We start from the raw sequence: 22,736 nt of genomic DNA on the forward strand, positions 1-22,736 counted from the left end.
TTCTATGCTTCATAAAGAATATGAAAATCCCAACGAAGAAAAAAAGAACAGCAGCAGAGAAGCAGTTTTATTTTTCATAAGTTGAAAACAGCCCCGCAGGGAGCGAGCAAAATGACACCGATGGTTGTTCCATGTTACTGGTGGTGGTGTTTATATATTCCATTCATGCCATAAACCCTTCAATTTATAAATTCCCCCCGACTCTGCAGAGTGCTACTCATTTTTTTCCTCCCCCTCTCCTCTGAGTGTGTCCTCAGAAACTCTCTGCTATTAATAAAAAAAAAAAAAGGCACGGAGCCGAACGAGTAACTCACTGGAGCGCGTGTGCCTATTTCCAGCCTTCAAGAGTGCTTTATTATTCCTCGCTTCTTAGCTTTTTTTAGCGGCTGGGTTTCCATTAATAGCGCAGCACAGTGCAGTGCGTACCCGCGCGTTCACGCCGTTCACAGTTCTGCCTGGTGATGTGCCGGAGCAGAACTGCCTCATCCAGACTCGGCGTGTGCATCACGGCTGAAGTGTGATTAAACAGACAGAGAAGGACTTTCTCTGTACGAGACGATTAAAATTTGGGGGAAATGAACCATGGAGATGCAAAGGAAATGATGAAATGTTTGTACTTGAATCATTGCTTAAACATATTTTCTCTTTTCAGGCTGAAGAAGCTGATGCAGCAGACTCCACCTTCTTCAGTCCAGGTATGACCAGGTAATTCACCTTCTGTTCCAAAAGCCACTTAAGAACTTTAGTGCTTTTCACGTCAGCACTTTGTCGGGCAGTTTGAGTGGCTGATAACACAAAGACAACCCTGGAGCATTAGCATGTAGAGAGCTCCCCACTCATTATCTGAGCAGACTCTCAACTCGACGAGGCGAGAACGATTGCTCCGTGAACCGTTTTCCCACCGCGTTGTACTCAGGAAGGTTCAGAGAGCTGACCAGCGTCTTATCACGACCTGAGCTGCTTTTCCTACTTCCTGCCATTATCAGGCCCACACACACAAGCTCTGGACTTATTAACCCAGACGAAAACACAATAATTGGCAGCGCACCAGCTGCGTCTGTATACAATGGTGGAGCTACAGTAGCAGACACTGAATAATAACAAGGATAAACTTTGACTCCCCGATACGGCGGACATGGAATCTGTTGTGACATATTTGTTAAGGTTATCACGGTTAGAGCAAATGTCAAGGCGTTGGTGCTTTCTTTACCAACCTGTCAAAGTTTTTTATTTTGTTGAAATACTGTAAAAACACACAAGCTCAAAGAAACAGGTAGGTCATGTGTGCACTTCAGGGATTGTGCCCATTAACTTTTAGTAGCGCTCTGTTTAGATAAAGAGGTTAGGCAAATGTCGTTTGCAAAGTCAAATGACTAATATGTGAATAAAAACGTAAAGAAGGAACCACTTTAAACCCTCTGACAGCATGTACTTATTTTCTACATGATGAAATGAAGCCAACTGATAAAAAAAAACAAAAAAACTGGGGAGCTTACTGGAAAACTGGCAGGATGGGCAGAGTTCGGATGAGGAAAGCAGAGTGATCATTTGCCAACATTGCATCTTCCTGTAAAATTCGTAAAATTCGAGAGGAAGAGCCAACCAAATGGAAAAACTTAGAGGAGGTGCGAGTTCACGTAGATTATGACCCCAGGATCTTGCTGACTTGAAGAATGATTTCAGTTGTGAAATATGCCTCCCACTTCCAGATAACAGTTAGATGTTTTTCTTTTGCTTTGGTTTCTTTATGTTTTTATATTTTTAAATAAAACACCATTTCAAAATTAACACCACAATTTAAGCATCGTACAAAACGCATACAATCATTTCATAAAGAAGCAAAATGTTATACAAGATGTATCAGCAATCGAAGCGATAAACACACTTGGTGTTTGCATCTTTACAAACAAAAAGTAAATGTTTCCAATTTTTGCAAAATCAGTAGGAGTGATTTTTCACAGCTCTGTAGGCGATTTGGGATTCAGTTTGCAGAAAATCATTCCAAACATCTTGCAGTAGGCTTGAGAAACTGATAGGCGTTTGCTAAAGTATTCACACACTTTGAACTTTTTCAGATTTTGTCACATAAAAACAAACTTTCTTATGCATAATCATAATGTGGAAGAAAAAGAAGCAGTTCTATCATTGATGTACTCCATTTAGTCCGTAAAGCTTAGCTTTTATATAAAAAAATTGCTAACATGCTACTGTTAGCTTAAATGCTACCATTAGATAGCATTTAATGGTATCTAAATACCATTAAGATATTTAGATATCTACTGTTAGCTTAAGTGCTAACAGTAGCATTTTAGGATTTAAGCTAATATACTACTGTTACTTTAAATGCTACCATTAGAGTACAAGCTATCACTAGCATATTGACGCTACCATTGAAAAGTGTGCCATCACAAGCATAGAGTTTTAATTAATTCTTTCTTTTTTTAAAATGCATTTTTAGAGTGTATGTGTGTATTTATTTATTGGGCTTTGCATTTACGTCTTACTTGAAGAAGATGATTCTGTATGCCTTTGGCCAGGGTTGTCTGGGCAGTGCCGTGGCCAGCATGTTACAGTGCTGGCTCCTCTCCTTTGGGGGGCGCCGCTTCCTAGTAAATTTTTAAAAATTTAGGCTTTCATAAAACAGAAATGGTAAAAATCTATACTTTTGTCCTTTACTTCAATGGGCGTCATTAGTGTTGACAGATGGATTTTAGCAGGCGAAAGCTAATGACAGGTGACATGAAAGGCTGACACACATATGTTCCAGAGGTCGGCTCTATGGGTTTCTTGTCACACACACACACACACACACACACACACACACACACACACACACACACACACACACACACACACACACACAGCCAGAGCTTGTGTTTCCCACTGTAAAAAGTTGCTAATTATAGAACTCCCTGATTGTTGCATTGCTATCCCAGGTCAGAGCTGAACTGCTCTTTTCTGTCCCATGAAAGAATCACAGACATTCTGCAGCAACTGATTTTCAGCGAATTTTGTCTCCAAATGCAAAAAAAAAAAAAAAAAAAAAATCTGTACATCCATTCTTCACTGACGGCTGTTTAGAGTGCGACGTGCTTTGAAAGTTCAAGGAGAAGATCCAACAACTCCAGCATTTATCTCTGACAAGAAGTCGAAGGGAATCAGAGCAGATTCGCAGAGGAGGGGGGGAAAGACATCTCGTCTAAATAAATGAGGATGAAGAGAAACAGTAATCGCTTAAGCCGTTATACATCGCAGGCTATTAATCACCGACAACGCAAACCCCGGGCGCAGATCGGATACACTGAGATCCAATTAACTCCCTCTGCTGCCTCTTCTGACCGCATCCGCCCTCCCCCTCATCCCGCCGTCCTCCGGGACGTCAGGATTAACGCGAGGGCATCCCCGAGCTTGGCGCTGTCAAAACATCGGCAGGAGATCTGACAGCGGAGCTTCACGCTCGTGTATTCAGTAACCGCGATCCCGTATTAGCCCCATGAGGGGGGGAAGAAGAAAAAAATCACATCACAGGGCAAAACTTTTACCGTTAGAAGTGTTTGTACAGCTGCAGGCGCATACTTTCCTGCACTCTTATCATTTAACAAAAGCTCCAAGTCCTCTGTCAGCACTGCCACAGACCACACACACGCCTACTCAGACAGACACACACACACACATGCCTACTCAGACAGACACACACACACACAAAGTGCAAAGCTGGACGCAAAAAGGAATCTTGAATTTAAGATCATTTTGCTTTCTCAGTGTGATGAGCACGCCTTTCATTCTCTCCCTCTGTTCGTCCAGCCACGATTTGGATCCTCTCGGCCATAAAAGCAACATTTTGCTTTGATTAGACTTTGTAGGTCTGCCAGGCCAATCAGCCTCCCCCCCCCTACTCCCATTAGCTCACAAAGCCAACATTTCCCCATCGTATTCACGGCAGAGCTGTTAGCGGGACGGCCGCTTTTCACACAAATCAAAGCGGCGTTCAATGCTCTAATTGTCTCAACATCACTCTGGCAGTTTTAGAACCTCGCTCCCAAACGAAACGACCGTCACTGAGGCTATTAACGACGGAAAATCTTCCATCCCAAACCAGATTGGCTCCGTTCACACTCGACCAAAACATATTGTTTACTTTTGTATATCCAGTAATTCCTCAGTCGAGGCTAATCAACCGGTACGAGAGTCGAGGTTTATGTGTGTTGCACACAGGGCTGGACTGGGACTCGTTTTAACGAGTCGATTAGCTCGTTAATCGATAACCTCCATCCCCAGTTGCTGTTGTTTAATGCTTGTGCTGTTCAGGTTTTTGAGTTGGTATGCTGAGTGCAGGAGTATATTTAGGCCACAGTCTGGTCACAGTGTACAGGCACTTTCAGGAAGGTCTGACCAGATGGCCCAAGAACTGTTGACCTCGGCATTAATTACACAAGAGTGTCCTGCGGTGAGGCCCGACTCGAAGAGCTCACACCCTTCTCCTGTCTCTCTCCTCCCCCAGGTGATCAGCAGACGAGGACCTATCTGCACAGATGTTTAGAGGACGCCAAAATAAAGAGTGCCCGCCGTCCTTTTCTATATATATTTTTTTATTTTGTCATCACCGTTAGAATCCTCCTGCTCCTCGCGGGCTCCCTGCTGCTCTCGTTTGGTTTTCGACTCGGAACTGGAAAACGAGGGGAGCGTCTTGCTCCGCCTCGAACCTCCCCAGGCGGGGGAGTAGCTTTTTCGTCCCAACTCTGCGAGGATCCACGACGACGCAACTCTTCTGACTTTTTGATGCCATACTACTGAATGCTGACCGTGAACCTGCCCCGTCTACCTGCCTGCCTGCCCGGCCAACAGCGCGTCTCTTATTTGTCCGTCTGCATCGAACCATCGGCTGTTAGTCTGCACCAAGTGCCATAGCCTCATTTACATTCCTATAAACTTTGCACTGACCACCGACACTCCCTCACAACCTCCTCTCTGACTGCGTTTACATGCACACGACACCTTTCCCCCACACAAAACCCAGATTTTCCTCTAATTATTCCGATCATGTTGTCCTGTCCCCTTCGATCGCAGTGTTAACATCACAGTTTACATCACAGTCGCAGTGTTCTGCTAACTGATTAAGCTGTGCATGTAAACAGAGCAGTCAGCCAAGAGCCAAAAAGAAAAAAAAGGTGTTACTGTTTGAAGGTCAGTAAATCGGCCTTAAGAACAGGAGCTTTTCCCCCCACCTGCTTTCCTTTGACCTCTCATGCATGTTTTCCTTTGAGCTTTTAGCACTTAAAACGAGTGTAGACAGCACCAGAGAATGTGACAGATGTGAGAACTTTCTGCACATTATTACTTTCTTTTCGTGTGTGTGTGTGTGTGTGTGTGTAATGTTGAAGTTTAATACTGGAGGTTGCTGCCAATGATTGTTTCAGAAGGATCACGATGCTGTTTGCGTGATCTGAAGCGAACACTGGATTCTTGTTTTGTTTTTTGTTATTTATTATATACATGCTTACATATGCTTTTCCCAAAAGAGAAATGGAATGCTACTCGTTGGACTTGGGGGGGAAAAAAAAGATATATATATATAATATGAGGAGCAATAGGGAAAAAAAAAAGATTTTTTCTTAGGAGAAAACCAACCGTTTTGTTATCCTTTACTGCCTTATCAGCGAGTTGCTTTCCCTTTAGACGGCTGGCTTTCTGATGGTTGGTTTTGAGTTTCTGGACACACACAAAAAAAAAACCGGCCACACATGGACAGAGTCGCTTTTAATGAAGGGTTGCGGTCCGGTCCTGGGTTGTGATACAATGACAGGCACTGTGAAGAGAGACCTCTCCCCCCCATGCAGCTGTAGATGCCTAATCCCCTCCAAGCCCATATTAGTAGGAAAAACACAGAGCTGGAGAGACAGTCATCAGCTAATTAGTGATCAAAATCAAAAAGAATCCGAGACAGGAAGAGGAAAACCTTTAGCATCAGGCATCTCTGACTTAAACGCTTCCTGTTGCTTAATTTTACCTGAATTTCATCTGTGAGGAAAATATCTTTTCATTATTTTTAGACCCAGTGCTCCTAGGACACGTTCTGTTCTGAGCGCATCTTTACTGAAAGGGAAAGAAAGCACTTTCCCGACCTCTAAGAGAACACGGGAAAAGGACGGGCCTGGGGTTCCCGTGGCGACGAGCGACTCTCCATGCGGGGCGGATCATTAGCTTTAGCTTCCCTCCAGCTGCATGGAGCTCTCTGAATGTGATTGTGTCCGGCCGGCCGTGTTTACACATCAACTTCTTAATGAACTAAGCTTCTTACCTTACGTTTTTTACATTTTCTTGTCTTTTTTTGATGTTACCAAATGTTTTTTTAACAACTACAACAGATAAATATATATATATAGAGAGAGAGAGAGAGGAAGAGAGAGCTATATCATGCAGTAACTTTAATATATTGTATAAATGATGGCTTGAATGCAATGTATTTATTTGTTTTGTTACCACAATGAAGAATATGCTATAAAGGGAAGTTTTATGGTTTGAATATACAACACTTTATTTTTATTTTTTTCTGTGTCATTTGGTTTTTAAACGCCAAGTAGTTCACCTTGTATGTATCACTATTAATCAACACGATACCTTTACACGTCACTAAGAAATCATCCTGTTAACTGTGATCATTATTCAGACATCTCATATATATAAATATATATAGATAAACAGAATAAAATGTAATGTGATGGTTTTTAAAGCAGCCTCAGTGGAAGGATGCCATGCTATTTGTTAGTGTTTTTTTTGTTTTTTTCTGTTAGAATAACCGATCGAACCATTTTGCACACTTTAATGTTCAGGGAATAATTTGCAAAAACATCCTGGCATCGTCTTCACAGCCTCTGTCGCAGAACTATGTCGCTTCATGCCTCCCATCCCCTCACCAAATCCCCAGTGAGTGCTGATTTATTTTATTTTTTACTTTTTTTTTTTGAGCCGTCATACTACAGACAAGAGGATGGCTCACGAACCGAGTTTCACTTTGCCAAAAAAACCCAGTTGATTTTTTTTTTCTTTTTAATAGCCTGTTGCATTGACTTGTGCTACGTTAATAATCACTGAGGTGATGTATGAAGTGTGTGCTGTTTCTTGTTATACAAGAATTCTGTACAAAGCGACTTATTTCTGATCTTGAGCAGAAAACAGATTTTATTTTTGTTTTTAGTCAGTAGAGCTACATGTCGGAGAAATCAGAGGATTTAACTTCAGAAAGTGAACTGTGATCCCCCACCCTCCCCCCTTCAGGAGGGGCGTGTTTGGGGACTTGTTGATTTAAAAGAAAAACATTGTAAAAAAAAAAAAAAAGGGGAAAAAAGTGTCTGTAAATCAAATAAACTTATTTAATCACTTCATTCCAACGTGTGGTATGTGTTTGTTTACTGCTTTTACAAGGAGGGGATCCATTAGTTCCTTTGTTTTCTATGCCTGCTTAATCCTTGCACGGTCTCAGAAAAGATTATAATTATCTAATTAAAGGGACTTTAATGTTTTCTTTTATTTCCATCGATGAGAACCTGATGTTACGCCAGCATTCCCCATCACCCGAACCTTAAGCTTTTGAACATGACGGCAGGCTAGTTAAATGAAAGAGGAATCAAAGTAGAAAAATAAAAGCCTCAAAATGCCTTTCATTACACCTTATTAAAGCGACACGATGTATCATGACTGCTTGGATGTGACATTGGGTAGGATAGTATATTTCAAGTATACGCGCTCTGGATTTGACCAGCTGCCTTTAACGTCCATGCCTAATAGTGATAATAAAGGTTGGGACTTTTTGTACTGGTATCACAATTACATCCATCTATGCTCGTTGGTCCTGTTCTTGGTCGGGTTGTTCGGAGGCTGCCTAAAGAAAACATTTTGAAAACTGCTTTTTAAATTGACTCAGGGTGTATTTTTTCTGACATTAAGTGTATTTGTATATCACATCTCAGCAACAAGGCAGCTCAAAGTGCTTCACGCCATAAAAACGTAACGCAGTAACTAATCGTGAAACAAGCAAAATCATCTGCATAATATTAATCAATGTTCCAGCTATTATGAATCAAAGGAAACTATAAACAGGTGGGGTTTCGCATTGATTTGTTTTCTGGAAGTTTGCTCTACATTTGTGCTGCATAGAAGCTGAATGCTGCTTCCCCATGTTTGGTTTTGATGCAGAGCAGAACCAGAACCAGAAGACCTGAGTGGCCCGGCAGGTTGACACAGCAACCATTACATGTTTTATCACCTGAAACATGACGTAGAGTACATCTAAAGGGGTCAAACAGCGACGTGATGTAGTAATTCATTTGATTCAAACGCTCCTTCACAATGTCGCATTTTGTTCGCGTCACCCTCAGAGTTTCATGCTTTGAGTCGAGGCGAGTCAGTTCAAAGCCGTTCCAACTATTTTTTTTTTCAAACAAAAGCCACTTTTGGAGAACTGAATCCCATTTACTTCTCCCTGGGCTCATCTTTTTCTTCAGAGGTTTACAAAGACCCAATTTTTTTTTTGTTTTTTTGTTCTTATTGCAGTGAGAGAAAGTTGGAGTTTATCCCTGAATGAGCTACAGTATTACTGAGGTTTAGTCAGGCAAGCCTATGTTGAGCTCAGTTTATAAAGCCACCATAAAGCCCCCTGAGCAGTTTGCAGGACACAACACAGACACAGGGCTCCATCCATGCTGAAGACGCAGTCAGAAGAGCTAATATTTACCTTCACAGGAAGTTTGGAAGTCCTCCGACAAAAGGGCCTTTTTGTTCCGACGCTCATTAGAGAGAGCATTGACTCGCATTTACAGCTAATAACCGCTAATGGATGCGTCTATGACTAGGCTGCGCAAACACAAATAGTAAGTACACACTGCGTTTGTGCCAAAAGGTTCAACGAGTTGGCAGGCAGGCCTTTCATTTACCTGAGCCCTGTGTTCATCTTTAAGGGGAAGAAGATTATACGAGTCAGAGGAAGAAGAACTACTCGGCGGGAAAACGACCCAGAGAGACCAACACCCTTTTCCCCCATAAACAGGCCAAAAGTGTACCGCAGTTGTCACATTGCTCCAACCAGCAACACTTACTTATGCGGCAGGCAGGAAACCCAGGGGCGTAGACAGGAAAAGGGGAGCCATTCTAGCAGGAACTGGAGTTTCCATGTGCACTCTGCCACTTTTAAATCACAGAGGACAAACTCTGTAGAACACGCTGGCTAAATTATGGAGACGTGGAAAAAATAAAAATAAATAAATACCTGCTGGAGGACGTGAAGCTTGGAAATGTCAGTCGGTTTTAAAGTTTCAATGGTGTATTGTTTAGGCGTCTTTAATGTCGGTGCACATGTTCAGGCACGCCTGCCCTGGTCCCACTTATTGAGCTGATGGAGGGAAAATACCTCTTTGACCTCATTTAACACCCTTGATTTATTCACTGTAGCGTAGCTTAAACTGCTACACTTAAAGGGGCAGTATGTGTTTTCCAGGTACATAGTGCCATTTTATAGCACAATCAAGTCACTGCTGTACATATCAAATATGATCTAAAAGGAATTAATGTAATTAAATGCCTTGAAATTGGGCCTCTGTCTCTTTAATAACTCCTGCTCTTTTTGAAACTCCGCCTTCAGGAAGTCGCCACAACATGGCTCCTCTGTTAACCCTTTAACAACTTTGTACCAGCACTACACTGAGAAGCAGCTCCTATAGTGAGCTCAGCAGATACGCAGTTTTACCAGGTGCTTGCTAATTGCTGCTGGCTAGTCTGAAGGAGCCGAGTTATTAAATTATGTCTGATAATTCTCTCTTCTCTATCCAATCTGACTGAACTGTTTGCAATAAAGGAGAGGCACTATTTTCAGCATCTGTTCACAGCTGGTAGAGACATACCCCAAAACACTTGAGGTTTTAGACATAGGTAGTTCAATAGACACATTTGGAAGTAAAATGTACTAATTTGTAAACTGTACAATGTTTAAACATCTTGCACACTTTGAACACCTCCCGTCCCCGTAAATGTTCAAAGGTTCACTGTAACTATATAAGCGACCATATATAGCAGCGAGTGGTGACTGATTAAAACATGAGAAGGCTTAAATTAAAATGGTTCCTGCCTAACAAACACTCTGACAATGCTGTCAACATGAGCTCATTAGGATTTTTATGACACCGTAAATTTATGTTGTGGCAACACGCGCAAAATTAACTTTTCTGACTTTTGTAGCGAAGTCTCGTAATAGCAGTCTGTCAGCAGGCATAAATCAATGCTGCCCAGAGATCTTCCTTCAAGATATTCAAAGAGAGAAAGCAGTGCAACCCGACCCGTCTGAATAGAAATGGAGGATAACAGAGACGAAAGAAGAACACGTGAAATCACACCTTCAGTGTGCATCTCTCACCTTCCAGCCCACCTCACACTGCAGAACCTACCTTTACCATAGCAGTTACGGGAGCCGCTGTTAAGACGCCACCAAAAAATAATAAATAAATAACATCTATAGTGTACTGAAAATTTTTCTGGAGGGAATTAATTAACATTAGCATTTTGTGAGGTTTATTTCATAAGGTGCTAACATTTGTAGCATTTGGTCTATAAACCAAATTAGCATTAGCTTACTCTGTAGTTGATGGGCTACAAAGTAAAGAAAAACAAACAATCTTTTATAGCTTTTTCTCATCTTATTAGCAACACCAAACTCAATTTAAAGAGGGAAAAATTGAAAATGAATTAAAATATACATTAGTTTGTTCATTTGTGACCATACTTTTATAGGCACAGGCGGACCGCCTGTGCCTATAAAAGTAGTAATAATAGTAATACTTGGGCAACTCAAAACAATATAAGAGGTAACAGACTCTTATTAGATGCTGCTCTTCTGGTTTCTGATCATCTTTTTTTTCTTGAAGCATCATCACTTTCATTTCATTAAAAAAAAAAAAAGGCTTATAAATTAGTAAGTGTCCTTTATCTGGACGCTGGATGTTATAATAATGAGCTGAGAATCCACAATGCCACTCATTTGATTTCGCATCCTGAGCATTTAATCTGAAGTGACTGCAGTGGTTCTTGTTGTGTGCCACGGTGGATTCAGGGCCCTGAACGGAGCCCGTTAGCGCTACGAATAGCATCGTTTTCTGAATTAACCATGAGCGAACGCCCGAGTTAGCAAAGACTGAATGACGCTGCTTGGTCTCAGCTGCTATGTTTAGCTCAAACGTTTCCATTTTTAGCACCGTTGTTCCTACTGCAGCGTAAAGAGACTCGGAGAACGCTCCAAAAGGTTAGCCGAGCGTGGCTCCGCGTACGTGACGGTTAACGTTTGTGGGTCCCACACGTGAAGCAGAGGCACAGAGGGACAAAAACGTCTTCGTGAATGGCTGCAGCGTAAACATAAAGCTTTTATGAATGGAGCCACAAAGGCGAGCAGATGTATACATACAGTATGTTCACGACGTATAATAAATGTTTGTCTTTCTCAAAGTTAACCAGAACCCACGCCCAGGAAAACAACACAGCAGCAACTCCAACCACTTTCTGAACTCGTTTCTGCTTCTGAAGAGATATTTTATCCCTGAAAGTCTTCAGCAGTAGTATCAGTAATAAAAGCTTTTCTTCCGACTCCATTACCACCATTTCAACACTTTACAGCTTTAGAATGAAATAAAAAAATAATAATTTGCCTCATTGAATCATCCCTACGAAGGTTTAGAAAACTTTAAAGAGCAGAAAACTGAATAAAACTCTAGCATTCTTTGAGTTTTAAACCCTAAGCCTAAAACTTAACAGGCTGCTGCTTTTCTTTTGTTTCTATGAGTCCAGCAGTCCAACCTGTACTCTGACGCTGGTTACAAGGTGCAAACTGACTTTCAGTTTTAGGGAGGTTTGTGTCACGATGTCGAGGCTTTGTGAAGTTCTGATCACTCACATTGTTACTTTGGCTAATTTAATACAAATCCATGAATGTATTCTAAGGCAACACGTTAAACACAATGCTTTATTTTGTGAAAAATGGAAAATAATCCTGAAAAAACACTCAAAATATCAGATGTGCTGTGAACTTTCATAAGTCCAGATAATTCTTGTGTACAACTTGCTGATGCCTGAAGGTGAGAGATGAAGATCTTGGTTTTTGGAGACATGAGAAGTGGTCTCAAGAAGCTAAAACTGAATAAGCAGACTCGAATCTCAAATTTAATGACTTTAGATTTGACTTGAGAAAATCACAAAAAATCTTTGTACTTGACTTGGACTTCCATAGCAACGTGGACATCTTATTTTTGCGCATAATTCAGATTTTTTTAAAATTATATATCAGTGTTTCTTTTATTATTATTACTTTCTAAATTTATTGGATGTTTCGTCCTTTTTAATAGTTCCTGTGAAAAAAGCATCATTTGCACTTATTTTTAGACGGTTGTGAAGCTTGCTGCCTTTTGGTGGCTGGTTGCTCCTTTTAAAATCTTTTAAAAGTGTCAAATATGTTACGACTGATTAAATTACATAATTGCTCAAATGACTCCTTTATGACTTGAGTTTTTGATAAGAGTTTTTTGTAACGAAAGCTTTAACTAAAAGCAGAGTATATGGGTAACGTAGGCCTTTCTTTCACGCTCTGCTGTCTGTTCTCACTTCCCTAAACCCAACAGAGGAATAATAGATATATACATCTTACCACAAGAAAGCGGATATCACAATCACACATCATGGGTTATTAATTCAGAAAAATCAGCCTGCTATGAACAAGGAGCTGTTATTCGGAATAACACGGAGGCCTGATGCACTTTCATTCACCTCTGATTCGACCACACGCACCACCTTCGCACATATGGCAGAAAGAAGAAGAAGAAAAAAAAACCTTAACAAAGGTTTATTTTTTCTCCCCGATAGAGGAGATACACACCACATTCTTACACACCAGTTTAAACCCTAAAGCCCTTTTTAAAGATAATGACATCACAGCAGACACATAAATAAACATGGGCTGAGTAGAACGAACATATGCGAAAGTGAGAAATAAATCCTGTTACGAGGAATCCTTGTTCTTTTTTGTTTTTTGCTGTGAGAGGAGAGAGCAGCTCTCGGTTCCCTCTCCAAACTGAAAGGTCATATCAATGTGATCGGGGTCAGATGGAAATCAGAGCGACACTGGCTTTAAAAGGGATTATTGCCAACTAACATAAGATCTGACTGACATCTTGTGCTTCAATGCTTCTATTGACTGAACATTAGACATGATTCCAGCAAAAACCAGTATATGAACTGGTTGAACAGCAGGTTTGTCACTCTCAGTACTGTACCTTAAAAAGACAAAGCCAAGGTATATTTCACATTGTGAAATGGAAGAAAAACAATACATGGATTTAAAATGTGACCAAAATTAGACTCAGAGGCTGCAGTCCTCAATGCTAGAGCCATCTGCTGTATATATACTCGTACGTCATTTAAAACACACTAAATATTTATAAAATCTCAGTACATTTAGTGGTTTACTTGTCAAGTAAGTGAATTTTAAAAAATTCTATTTTGAGCATACATTTTAAAATATATACAAAATGTCTTTAAAAGCATATTGTTTCTGTTTTCTTTGTTTCAAAGCTATCTGTTACTTTTTGTTCATCTGTCACATAAAATCTGTTCTGGAGGTCGCTGTAGTTTCAACATACATCTCACTGCGCCCACATCCAGGTTGAAGGCTGAATCAATCTGCTTATCCTAGCTTTTCCTGACAATAACTCTGATCAATAACATTGATCCCCAAGTCGATTCACTTCCTGAGTGGCGGTATTAGATGTGAATGGGCACATTTAGCTGATGACATTCATAGAGAGAGGCTCTCTATGCGCTTGTGTGGAGAACCTGGCTGCTTGTTTGTGATTAAAAATGACCGTCAGGGCAGCTGTGTCCCTCTTCTGGTTTCTCTTATCTGCAGAACATTCGCTGTCGACAACCAATTTCTGTTGGCTGAAGTGCCGCAGCGTGTCTTCTCAGCCGGAGTTGGACAGCAGGCAAAATGGCACAGAGCGTCTGTGTGCTGTGCAGCCTTACAGCCTGTGGACGGTCTGAGCACAGACAAACTGTGGGAGCTCATCCAAGAAGACCCCGAGGGGCAGAGCGGAGTGTGATCTGTAAATAATGATCTGGATTTACACTGACAATTAAAAAAAAAAAAAAAAAAAAAAAAAAATACAGAATAGCTCATGTCTGTTAAGACCGCAGAGGGAAATGATGCAACCCTTATTAAATTCTGATTAAGATGTCTGATCTTTAACGGAACATTTAACAATTTATAAATTGAGAGCTCCAGCGAGAGAAACTGGTAACAGCTAAAAACCACAGTGAATCCATCCTCATCACATTAAGCCAACAGAGCCCGCAGGAAGTACGAGCACTGAATCCATCAGATGGGACAGGAACCAGCAGCCGAGTGAAGTCTTGAGAGGGTTAGGGGGAAAAAAAAGATGGAGGTTTATGGGATGCAGGGAGTGTGATTATTCACTAAATATTAAATATTCATCATCATGTGTGAGATAATCGTGACAGAGCTCCTAAATCTTATGAAGTCAAAGCTAACTGCTGGTGGGCGAGGGAGGGAAATCAGCCTCTTTTATTAAACTCGTTTTATGATAAAGCAGGTTATTAAAAATATCATTTTCTATTAGATTAAATTTTTTTCATTTATGTGTTTTTATATAAAACTTTGCTTTTTTTTTCTGAACGAATGTGAGGTGCCTTTTTCTTGGCTATAGATAGGATGGGGGCTATTACAATACACACTGACACTATACAAAACCTGAAACTAGGGGACACAACTGCAGTAAGATTATAATTTCCGACTTCATTGCGCACCTTGTTGTTAAAGCATAAAATTCGTATAAGGATACATGAGCTTAGCCTACTATTGGCTGGCAACAGAAGGGAGCCAGTAGCGAAAACAATCGTCGACCAGCCGACTAGCGCTAAATTTGCACTTACCCCATAACGGACGCTAGCTCCCTAGCTAGCAACACAGAACGCAAATGTGTCTGCGCGCGACTCAAACTTTTGCCTGACAATAAAGTCTCGCGAGAAAAAAAAATAGTGCCGCCATGACAAGATTTAAGTCAAATGATTAATGTATTTAAAGCCAGCTTCCATTAATTCATTTTAATTTTAGTACGTGAATTTAAGATTTTTTTAAGGATGTGTAGACACGATGTGATTAGATGATTAAAATAATTCAGCGTGTTTGTAATTAATTTTAACTGGCTCATTAAAATATAATGGAACCAATCAGTTTGCTGTTTCACCCGTTTGGTGGAATGATTACAAGTGAGCTTAGAGCTCCCTCTTGTGGTAGTTTATTTTTCTACTGCCACAAAATTTAAAATGTTTTAATTCTAAGTGCATAGAAAATATGCGACCGAAAAAGACATATAATTTCTCAAATATTAGTTAATACTTTCAGTTAGATGGATTTACAGCAATGTTGTAGTGGGAAGGTAAGGTGTATTTTTTCCATAGTATATAAATCTGTTATTCCCCTTTTTTTCCAGACACAAAAAACAGTGTTATCACACAATATGCTACTTTTAAGTACTGTTTAACTTCTAAAATTCAAAGCATTGATAGTTTTTCGTGAAGAGGATTTCAATATCCCACAATTGTTTATTTGCAAACCCAAAATATATATTTGATGTAATAATGCAATCTCTGCTTTCTAGGTTTTAAGACAGAAATGAGAAACATTGATTATAAAACTTGTTTTAATTTTTTGTCAAAAAAAAAATCCAGACAGGATTCACAGAACAAACACAAAATGAATGAATATCAGAGGAACAAGGCATTAAGCATTAATTATGCACGTCATTCAAAATAAGGCCAAATTTTTGAGCCAAATTTTCACATGAATTCCGCCTCCGACAGCTGCAACATTTAAGCAAAATTGAGGAAAATTCACAGATTCATTTCCTGTTTTTGTAGTAGAAAAACAATGGAATTCAACCAGACTAACTGTGAATAACGAGAAAACACTTCGGGGTAGTCTCCATTATGACGTATCCATGGCAGGTGTTTCTGAAATGAGAAAAAATGAGCATCACAAATTCACCTGTCAGAAGTTGAACTTGCAACAAGACATTATTAACAGAGCGAATGAGCTGAACTCTGCTGGAATCGCTTCATCAGAGTTCTTTTGACCCATAATAAAGAAGAGTGAAATTTCTTCAAGAAGGTAACGGCTAATCCACCGTTATCTTATAGTGTGAAAATGCCTTATATCGATGCTTTAATCTGAAGGTGTGGTGTACCGATGGAGCTTCCGCACAAACAAACTCACGCGTTTCATTGAAGAGGAAGGAATCCTGGTACTCCTTCATGTACTGGGAGGACCTGGCCTCATCCAGGAAGAGCGAGTAAACCCTCTTGATGTCCTCCACCTGGACCTCCGTCCCCTGAGGAAAACAAGAGGCGGTCATGACCAAAGAGCTCACGTGTGATTTAGCAACGCAAACAGATGAGGATCATTTCCTCTTGCTTCCGCCGAGCCTACCTTGCGTTTGCGACACACCAGCCCGGCCGTGCTGATCAGCTGGATGGCATAGCGCAGAGACGTCTCCATGCCGATCCGAGTGAGGACCGTGTGGGCCTCCTCGCTCAGCTCCACGTCCTCTTCTTCGCACCTGAAAACAGGAAAAACACTCGGGTTCCACGTCGGATTCTCATCGAAACGATCTCTGCGAGCGGATGGCCGGGTGAAGAACCCTCACCGGATCTTTAGGATCTGCCTCGTCTCTTTTTCTGTGTAAGGCGAGGTGGCAATGATGAGCAGCCGGTCCAGGAGGTCGATGGGGATGCCATGAGGACTCTGGTAGTTTGTTCCACGGATTCTGCGTGAAGGTTAAAAGTCGGTGTAGGTTCACTTTTTCGTAAACTCTACGCGTTTTTTTTCTTTTCTTTTTTTTCCTTGGGTTTGTGTCAACAGTACCTAGTGATGCCTCTGTTGGTCGCCATGATGAGAACTGGGGACAGGTCGCTCTCCAGTGCGCGGTTCAGGAAGGAGAAGCACTCCATGTCCAGCATGTGGACCTCGTCGATAAACAACACCTGAACAGACGGGGGGGACGTTTAGCTTAACCATGTTAAGCGCAAGCAGAGGAAGAACATTCGAGGGACACACTTACCCCGGGAATAATCTCCGCCTTTCCCTCTTCCCTCCACTCACACACTTTGGCGTTAATCTGCTCGCGGACCTCGGACTTGATCTCTCCCGTGTCTCCGGAGAAGAGAGCCAGGAAGCCTTGCGTGCGGCTGTTGATGACGTCGATCTCGTGGAGAGACACTGTGTGCACCACCTCCTTCCTCTTCTGCAGCTCTCCCTCGGGACACTGGACAAACTTTGTCTGCGAAAACAAAGAAAACCGACTTTTATATCCCAACATTTGTGGAACTAATAATTTAGGAGGTGTCTTTACCACCTGTATCAGGGTATCAGCACACAAGGCCAAATTTAAGATTTTAAGACTTTTTTTTAATGCCAGCTTGAATGAAATTTAAAACCAAATAAGCTATAAATGTAGGGCAAAGGTGGAGGATCCAGCCAACTTGCGTGGCTTGGCAAGAGAAGTGAGTCAGTGGCAAAAATGAACGTTGTCCCAACGACTGGCGATAGATTTGCACTGACTTACCCAAGAGAGACGCAGAAAAAAAAAAGAAAAAAGCTTGCTATCAAGGTTATCTAAACAGCTAAGTGCCAACCTCCTCCAGTCATACAATGCAATGAAAATGTTTGCATGCACCAAACTCTTGCCTTACAGAGACTTCAGTGGAGCATACCTGAGCTCCCATAGCATCGTAGTCTCTGGCTCTAGTGAAAGAACGTCCCAACTTGGTGATCTTGCCAGTGGCTTTGTCAATGGTGATAACATCTCTAGGAAGAGAGGAGGGGAACAGAAACACAGAACATTTGTGTGTTTTAGCTGAGTGTGTGTTATATTAGAATCCTGGACAACAAAAAACACAAAATAGAAACTTACCCAGCTTGTACTTTCTCTTTGCTTAGACTGTCAATCATCTTGTTACCCAAATCATATATAGTCTCCATTTCAGTAGTCTTTAGCGTCAGCTTGCCCACTTTTGCACCCTGATCAAAACATGTCAACCTTCAGTCATTTTTGGTTTTTAATCATCCTTAAACACATCATGCACATCATGAGATAGTGCCCTATCTCAAATACATAGAAATGAAATACATTGTATTATTTTTCAAATTTAGGTTTTGTCTTTAATAAAATTCTACTTTTTCCATTTTTATTTTTTTGAATTCTGTTTTTTTCAGTTTTAATCATATTATTTCACTGCTAACCAGTCTATTCTGTCTTTGACAGGCAGAGGGGAGCCCTGAAAAACCAGGTAGCAGCAGGTACTGGAACTGCAAATACTTCAGAAACAACTGAATATTCTTTCCTTCTCGCCAATATTAACTAATTCCATAATAAAATACAGTGTGTGGATTTAGAAAGTAGTGAAAAAGCAGCTCACCGTTCCAGTGGCAGGTCTATCAATCTGGATCTCCACCACCTCTCCCTCAATGATCTCCGTCTCCTCCCTGGCGATAAACAACTGTGCTTAACTCATTTCATTCAGAAACAATACTGCTCACAGATCTGTTACTGTAGCGATTCCCTCACTTGATTCTCACTCCGATTGCCTTTCTAAAAGCTTGGCTGAGTGCCTCCGTCTTGCTCATTTCCAGGGAGAAGATCTCACTCCCGGCCAGAGCCGTGAAGGGCGTGTCGGGTCCCAGCGACTGTGCTATTCCTACAAAGGAGGACAAATACAGTCGATATGGAACGAAAATGCAACCTGAGCAAATTACATCAATGCAAGTGGAAAATACCACTTTCTCTAAAGGAAGGTGCTGCGTGCTGGAAAGCCGCCAGTGGACTTCTTACCCATAGCGATGGCAGTTTTTCCTGTGCCAGGTTGGCCGGCGATCAGTACCGCCCTGCCAGCAATGTGGCCGTCTTTAATCATCTCCAGGATGACCCCTGCTGCACGACGGGCGGCCAGCTGGCCGACCAGCCCCTGAGACACCTGCAGGTGGACAGTAGCGGGTCACCTTCAGCACAAACTCAGCACATTTTAATACATTTTAATATCACTTGAAGAAAATTTTAAAACCAACTTCACATTAAAACACACACACACACAAAAACACTAAGGTTAGCGACAATTTCGGGATTTATTCATTTTTGTTCCAATGTTAATGTTTCAAATTTTGAAACTAATTTTAAAAGACAGATTTAAGACATTTTAATACCAAATAACGCTTTTATATATTTTTAGATCCATGAACTCAATGCCTTTAAAGACATTTTAATGATCAACAGGTACCCTTAAAGTAATTAGTGATTATATGTTATATGAACAAATACATATCTAAGGGACCACAGGCAAAAAAATTCACCTAACTTTACTACAAAAAAACAAAACGATCAAAACAGCTTAAAGTCGAGAATTTGATTAGGAGCAGCTTCCTGAACGGCAGAAAACAATCTTAACCAATCAGAGCCTACGAAAAGCAACACATAGGCTGTATATGAAAATGGTTTTGGTAAAAATCATCTCGTAAAAAGAAAAAAGAAGAAGAAAAAAAAACAGCTCCTCCCTTCAGAGTTTAAAGAGAAAGTCCAACCAATCCAAAACTCAAGGCTCTATCCTACCTGTCTGGGCTCCAAAGCATCATCCAGTCCCAGGCCGCGGATGTGAGAATGAGCCCCTAGAACACATGGTGATGAGAGAGAGGACGTCAGCTACACATGGAAGGGTAGATTAGATTTAGAGCGCAAAGTAAATCTGGATTCCTACCGATTCGCTCAATCCGTGTGATGTCACGAACCTCTGGAACCTTTGTAGCCGCCATCTGCAACAGCGGAAAAATCGGAAAAGGGATTAAATATAGCAAAGTTTAAAAATAACCACATTTAGACCTGTAGAGCGATAATCACGTTGTTCTAAATTAAAAAAATATGAACCCATTTAGAGGGGATGGTTGATATTTTATATACCGTTTACCTTACAGAGAGTAATCTTTACCAGCCAGAGAGAGAATTATAATCACAGCTTACAGTAATTAGTTATAAAGGATTTAATAAATTACAGTTACTTTAAAAAAAAGATTGTTACCAATATCTGGGCAGGAATAAGCACATATAATTCTAATAGCAGCTAATACTGTGTTAGCAAAACAGACTTTTTTCGTCAACTGTTTTTTAACAAAATAGCTCGAGTTAAGCCAGTTTGGATGGAGTGTCAGTGAACATCAATTTTCAAGTTTTGTCACAGATTATCCATTGGATTTAGATCTCCAGACTGTCCCACAGCAAGAGTCTTCAGTCAGAGGCTTCTTCAGATTCACTGCAAGACTGACTGCTACAGGAGATCCTTCCTTCACCACCCACAACTCTTTAAAGTTACTTGGATGATACCAGTTGCAACACTGAATTGCTCTTTGAGATGAATAAAGTATTTTTGAATTTGAAATTAACTGTAGTTCTGGCTTTATGGTGAGGGTTGTTATTTTTCAAAGTCTAATGGAATAGAAGAGACAAAGATTGCTATTCAACTTGCAAGCTTTGTTACTCACCAGGAAGCCGCAATGACAATTAAAATCACAACACGTCACAATACAAATACTAAATTATCAATAAAAAACAGAGTACGCTGTCAAATATTCAAGAATACGTTAGAAAGATTTGTTGTGTTCGGTTGGTTGTCATAGAGACAGTTGTAACTCATGCTGCAAGAGTCTCAACCCGTAACAAACATGAAACATTTTATTTGATCGTTTTAGTTTTGAGAGATAAACAATTGAAAGTTGGCGGAGGAATATAATTGGTTCAACTCTAAAGACGTGCTAAAGAGCTGCGTTCACTCTTCAGATGGGTATTTGGGACTAGAATAAATACACCCGATGCTAACGGTAGCTAATGTTATGCTAGCGAATTAGCTTACTCCATTCATAGCTTTCTATAAAAGTAAAACGCCACAACGTAGTAAAATAAGGACCCCTCGCAGGCCCTCGTAACAAATCTTTCACTTTTTGTACATATGCAACTATATTCGTGTATAAAAAAGTAAAATAATAAGACAAACTATTCTACCGGTTTACAGTAAAACGTGTAGACTCACCTCCACAACCACACTAAACGTGCGAATGCAGCGGCGCTTTTTCGGAAGATGCACCGCCTTAATGTGTCCGGAGGGAAACAAGTTTTCATTTTCAGTTCCTATACGTTTTACAGCGTTGCCCTCTCTACAGACGGACGTGGTGAGAAATACTAGAAGGGAAACTGAGAACAACGCACTTATTCTCCCAAAAACTTCTTTTTAAGGTAGGCGCTCTACAAATTTTTATTCATATGTATGAATAACTCCGTGAAATATGAATTGGACTCGGACCATTGTAACAGGAATTCCATATTTGAAATATTTCTCTTCACCTCGAGACTTATTAAAAAAAAACAAAAAAAAAAAACTCTACCGCTAATAATGTATTAAGCTTTTAAGCATCAGTTTCCTACCGCTCGATGCTGGTTGCGTTAATTTATTTTTTATTTGTTTGACAATTCTTTGTATAACGCCACACACATAGAAGTGTCAAACCCATATCAAACAGTTAATGTTGCTTTTCCTTATAAATCTAACTAGATTTTAGTTTTGTTTCGCCGTACAATGTAGCTACAATATAATTCCACATTTTCTATGTTATTATCCGGAGTGGTTAAAGTTATTTGTTTTTAATCTGATTATGTAATGGAGATTACACGTTCCCCTCTACCACACAGCCATGGATATTAGAAAACAAATATTTCTGTGTGGAGACCAGGCGGGTGGGGTGATTGCATGGCACAGGAAGGAAGGAAGACTGTCGCTGCTAATCCCACTGAAGGTCTGCATGTTTCTAAAGGCACATTTGCAGTGCTTTACTTTTGTCCAGAGAATCTTGAATGGATCCCAACAGTCTGATGGAAAAATAAAACTCTGCATGCAGTGCTGTACACGTCTCCACCAGAGGTTGCAAGACTCAAGGTTTAAATGCATATGAAAGGAACCTGCCTCTCAAAGATAGTACATCATCCACAAACTTAAAAGTTTTGGGGGGAATTATTAACACAACTTTTGTAGTGAAAAGAAAATAAATGTTGTTTTGCCACAAAAAATCTGAAAAATGTGGCATTGTGTGCTGCCGATTGCTTCCAGAAGTCTCTTAAAACAGAATCCACCTATATGCCTCCAAGCACAGCACACTGGTCGATTGTGGGAGAGTTTGAAGTGGGAGTAGGTTATTAAATAATATCTAATGCTTCAAGTATGTCATAGATTGCTGTTCAGTCCTTCACATCAAAAATTAAACAGATCTTAAAATTAAACTACAAACCTTACGAAATATGTCAGCTAGGGTTCAGAAATCCTCACTGTTTTTTATCTGTACATATCTCTGTTGTGTAACATTTAACCCAACATTTCATCCCTCACAAAAATGTGGAAAACCTTAATTTAAGAAAGCAGATAAATTGAGAATGCAATATTAAAGCAAACTTCATATCCTGACTAAAATCTAGAGCAAAGTTTTCATATCCTTCCTATGATGTGTTTTCAAAGTCAGCCCCTTAAGGCTCAGGTTGCAGAATTCCACAATTACTTGTTTTTGCATGATGCCAAGAGGATGCAGGACTTTGCATGAAAAATAGCTG

The 22,736-nt window shown here is 40.5% G+C and overlaps 2 protein-coding genes across 3 annotated transcripts in view; one reads left to right on the forward strand and one right to left on the reverse strand.

Moving 5' to 3' along the window:
• Positions 1-7,382, forward strand: part of spns2 (SPNS lysolipid transporter 2, sphingosine-1-phosphate) — an 81,570-nt gene extending 74,188 nt beyond the window's left edge. Inside the window, exons 12-13 of one of the 2 annotated variants that reach the window (XM_088012289.1) lie at positions 653-695; positions 4,502-7,382. In XM_088012289.1, the coding sequence (XP_087868415.1) occupies positions 653-695; positions 4,502-4,540 (82 nt within the window). In that variant the 3' untranslated portion in view covers positions 4,541-7,382. Of the gene's footprint in view, positions 1-652; positions 706-4,501 lie in introns of both variants that reach the window. The other variant, XM_088012291.1, reaches the window with a different exon arrangement.
• Positions 7,383-15,728: 8,346 nt separating this feature from the next.
• Positions 15,729-21,252, reverse strand: ruvbl2 (RuvB-like AAA ATPase 2). The gene is made up of 14 exons (XM_014989876.2): positions 21,172-21,252; positions 19,849-19,903; positions 19,704-19,759; positions 18,933-19,074; positions 18,669-18,798; positions 18,520-18,586; positions 18,015-18,121; positions 17,815-17,908; positions 17,163-17,381; positions 16,967-17,085; positions 16,749-16,868; positions 16,532-16,661; positions 16,319-16,433; positions 15,729-16,056 (listed from the first exon to the last, which is right to left on the reverse strand). Exons 2-14 carry the CDS (start codon positions 19,901-19,903, stop codon positions 16,031-16,033), a joined length of 1,380 nt encoding a protein of 459 aa, XP_014845362.1. The 5' UTR covers positions 21,172-21,252; the 3' UTR covers positions 15,729-16,030.
• Between the last annotated feature and the right edge of the window lie 1,484 nt (positions 21,253-22,736).

This window comes from Poecilia mexicana, unplaced genomic scaffold (assembly GCF_051168715.1).
Source record: "Poecilia mexicana isolate PSO_F unplaced genomic scaffold, ASM5116871v1 scaffold_14, whole genome shotgun sequence".
Lineage (NCBI taxonomy): Eukaryota > Metazoa > Chordata > Actinopteri > Cyprinodontiformes > Poeciliidae > Poecilia > Poecilia mexicana.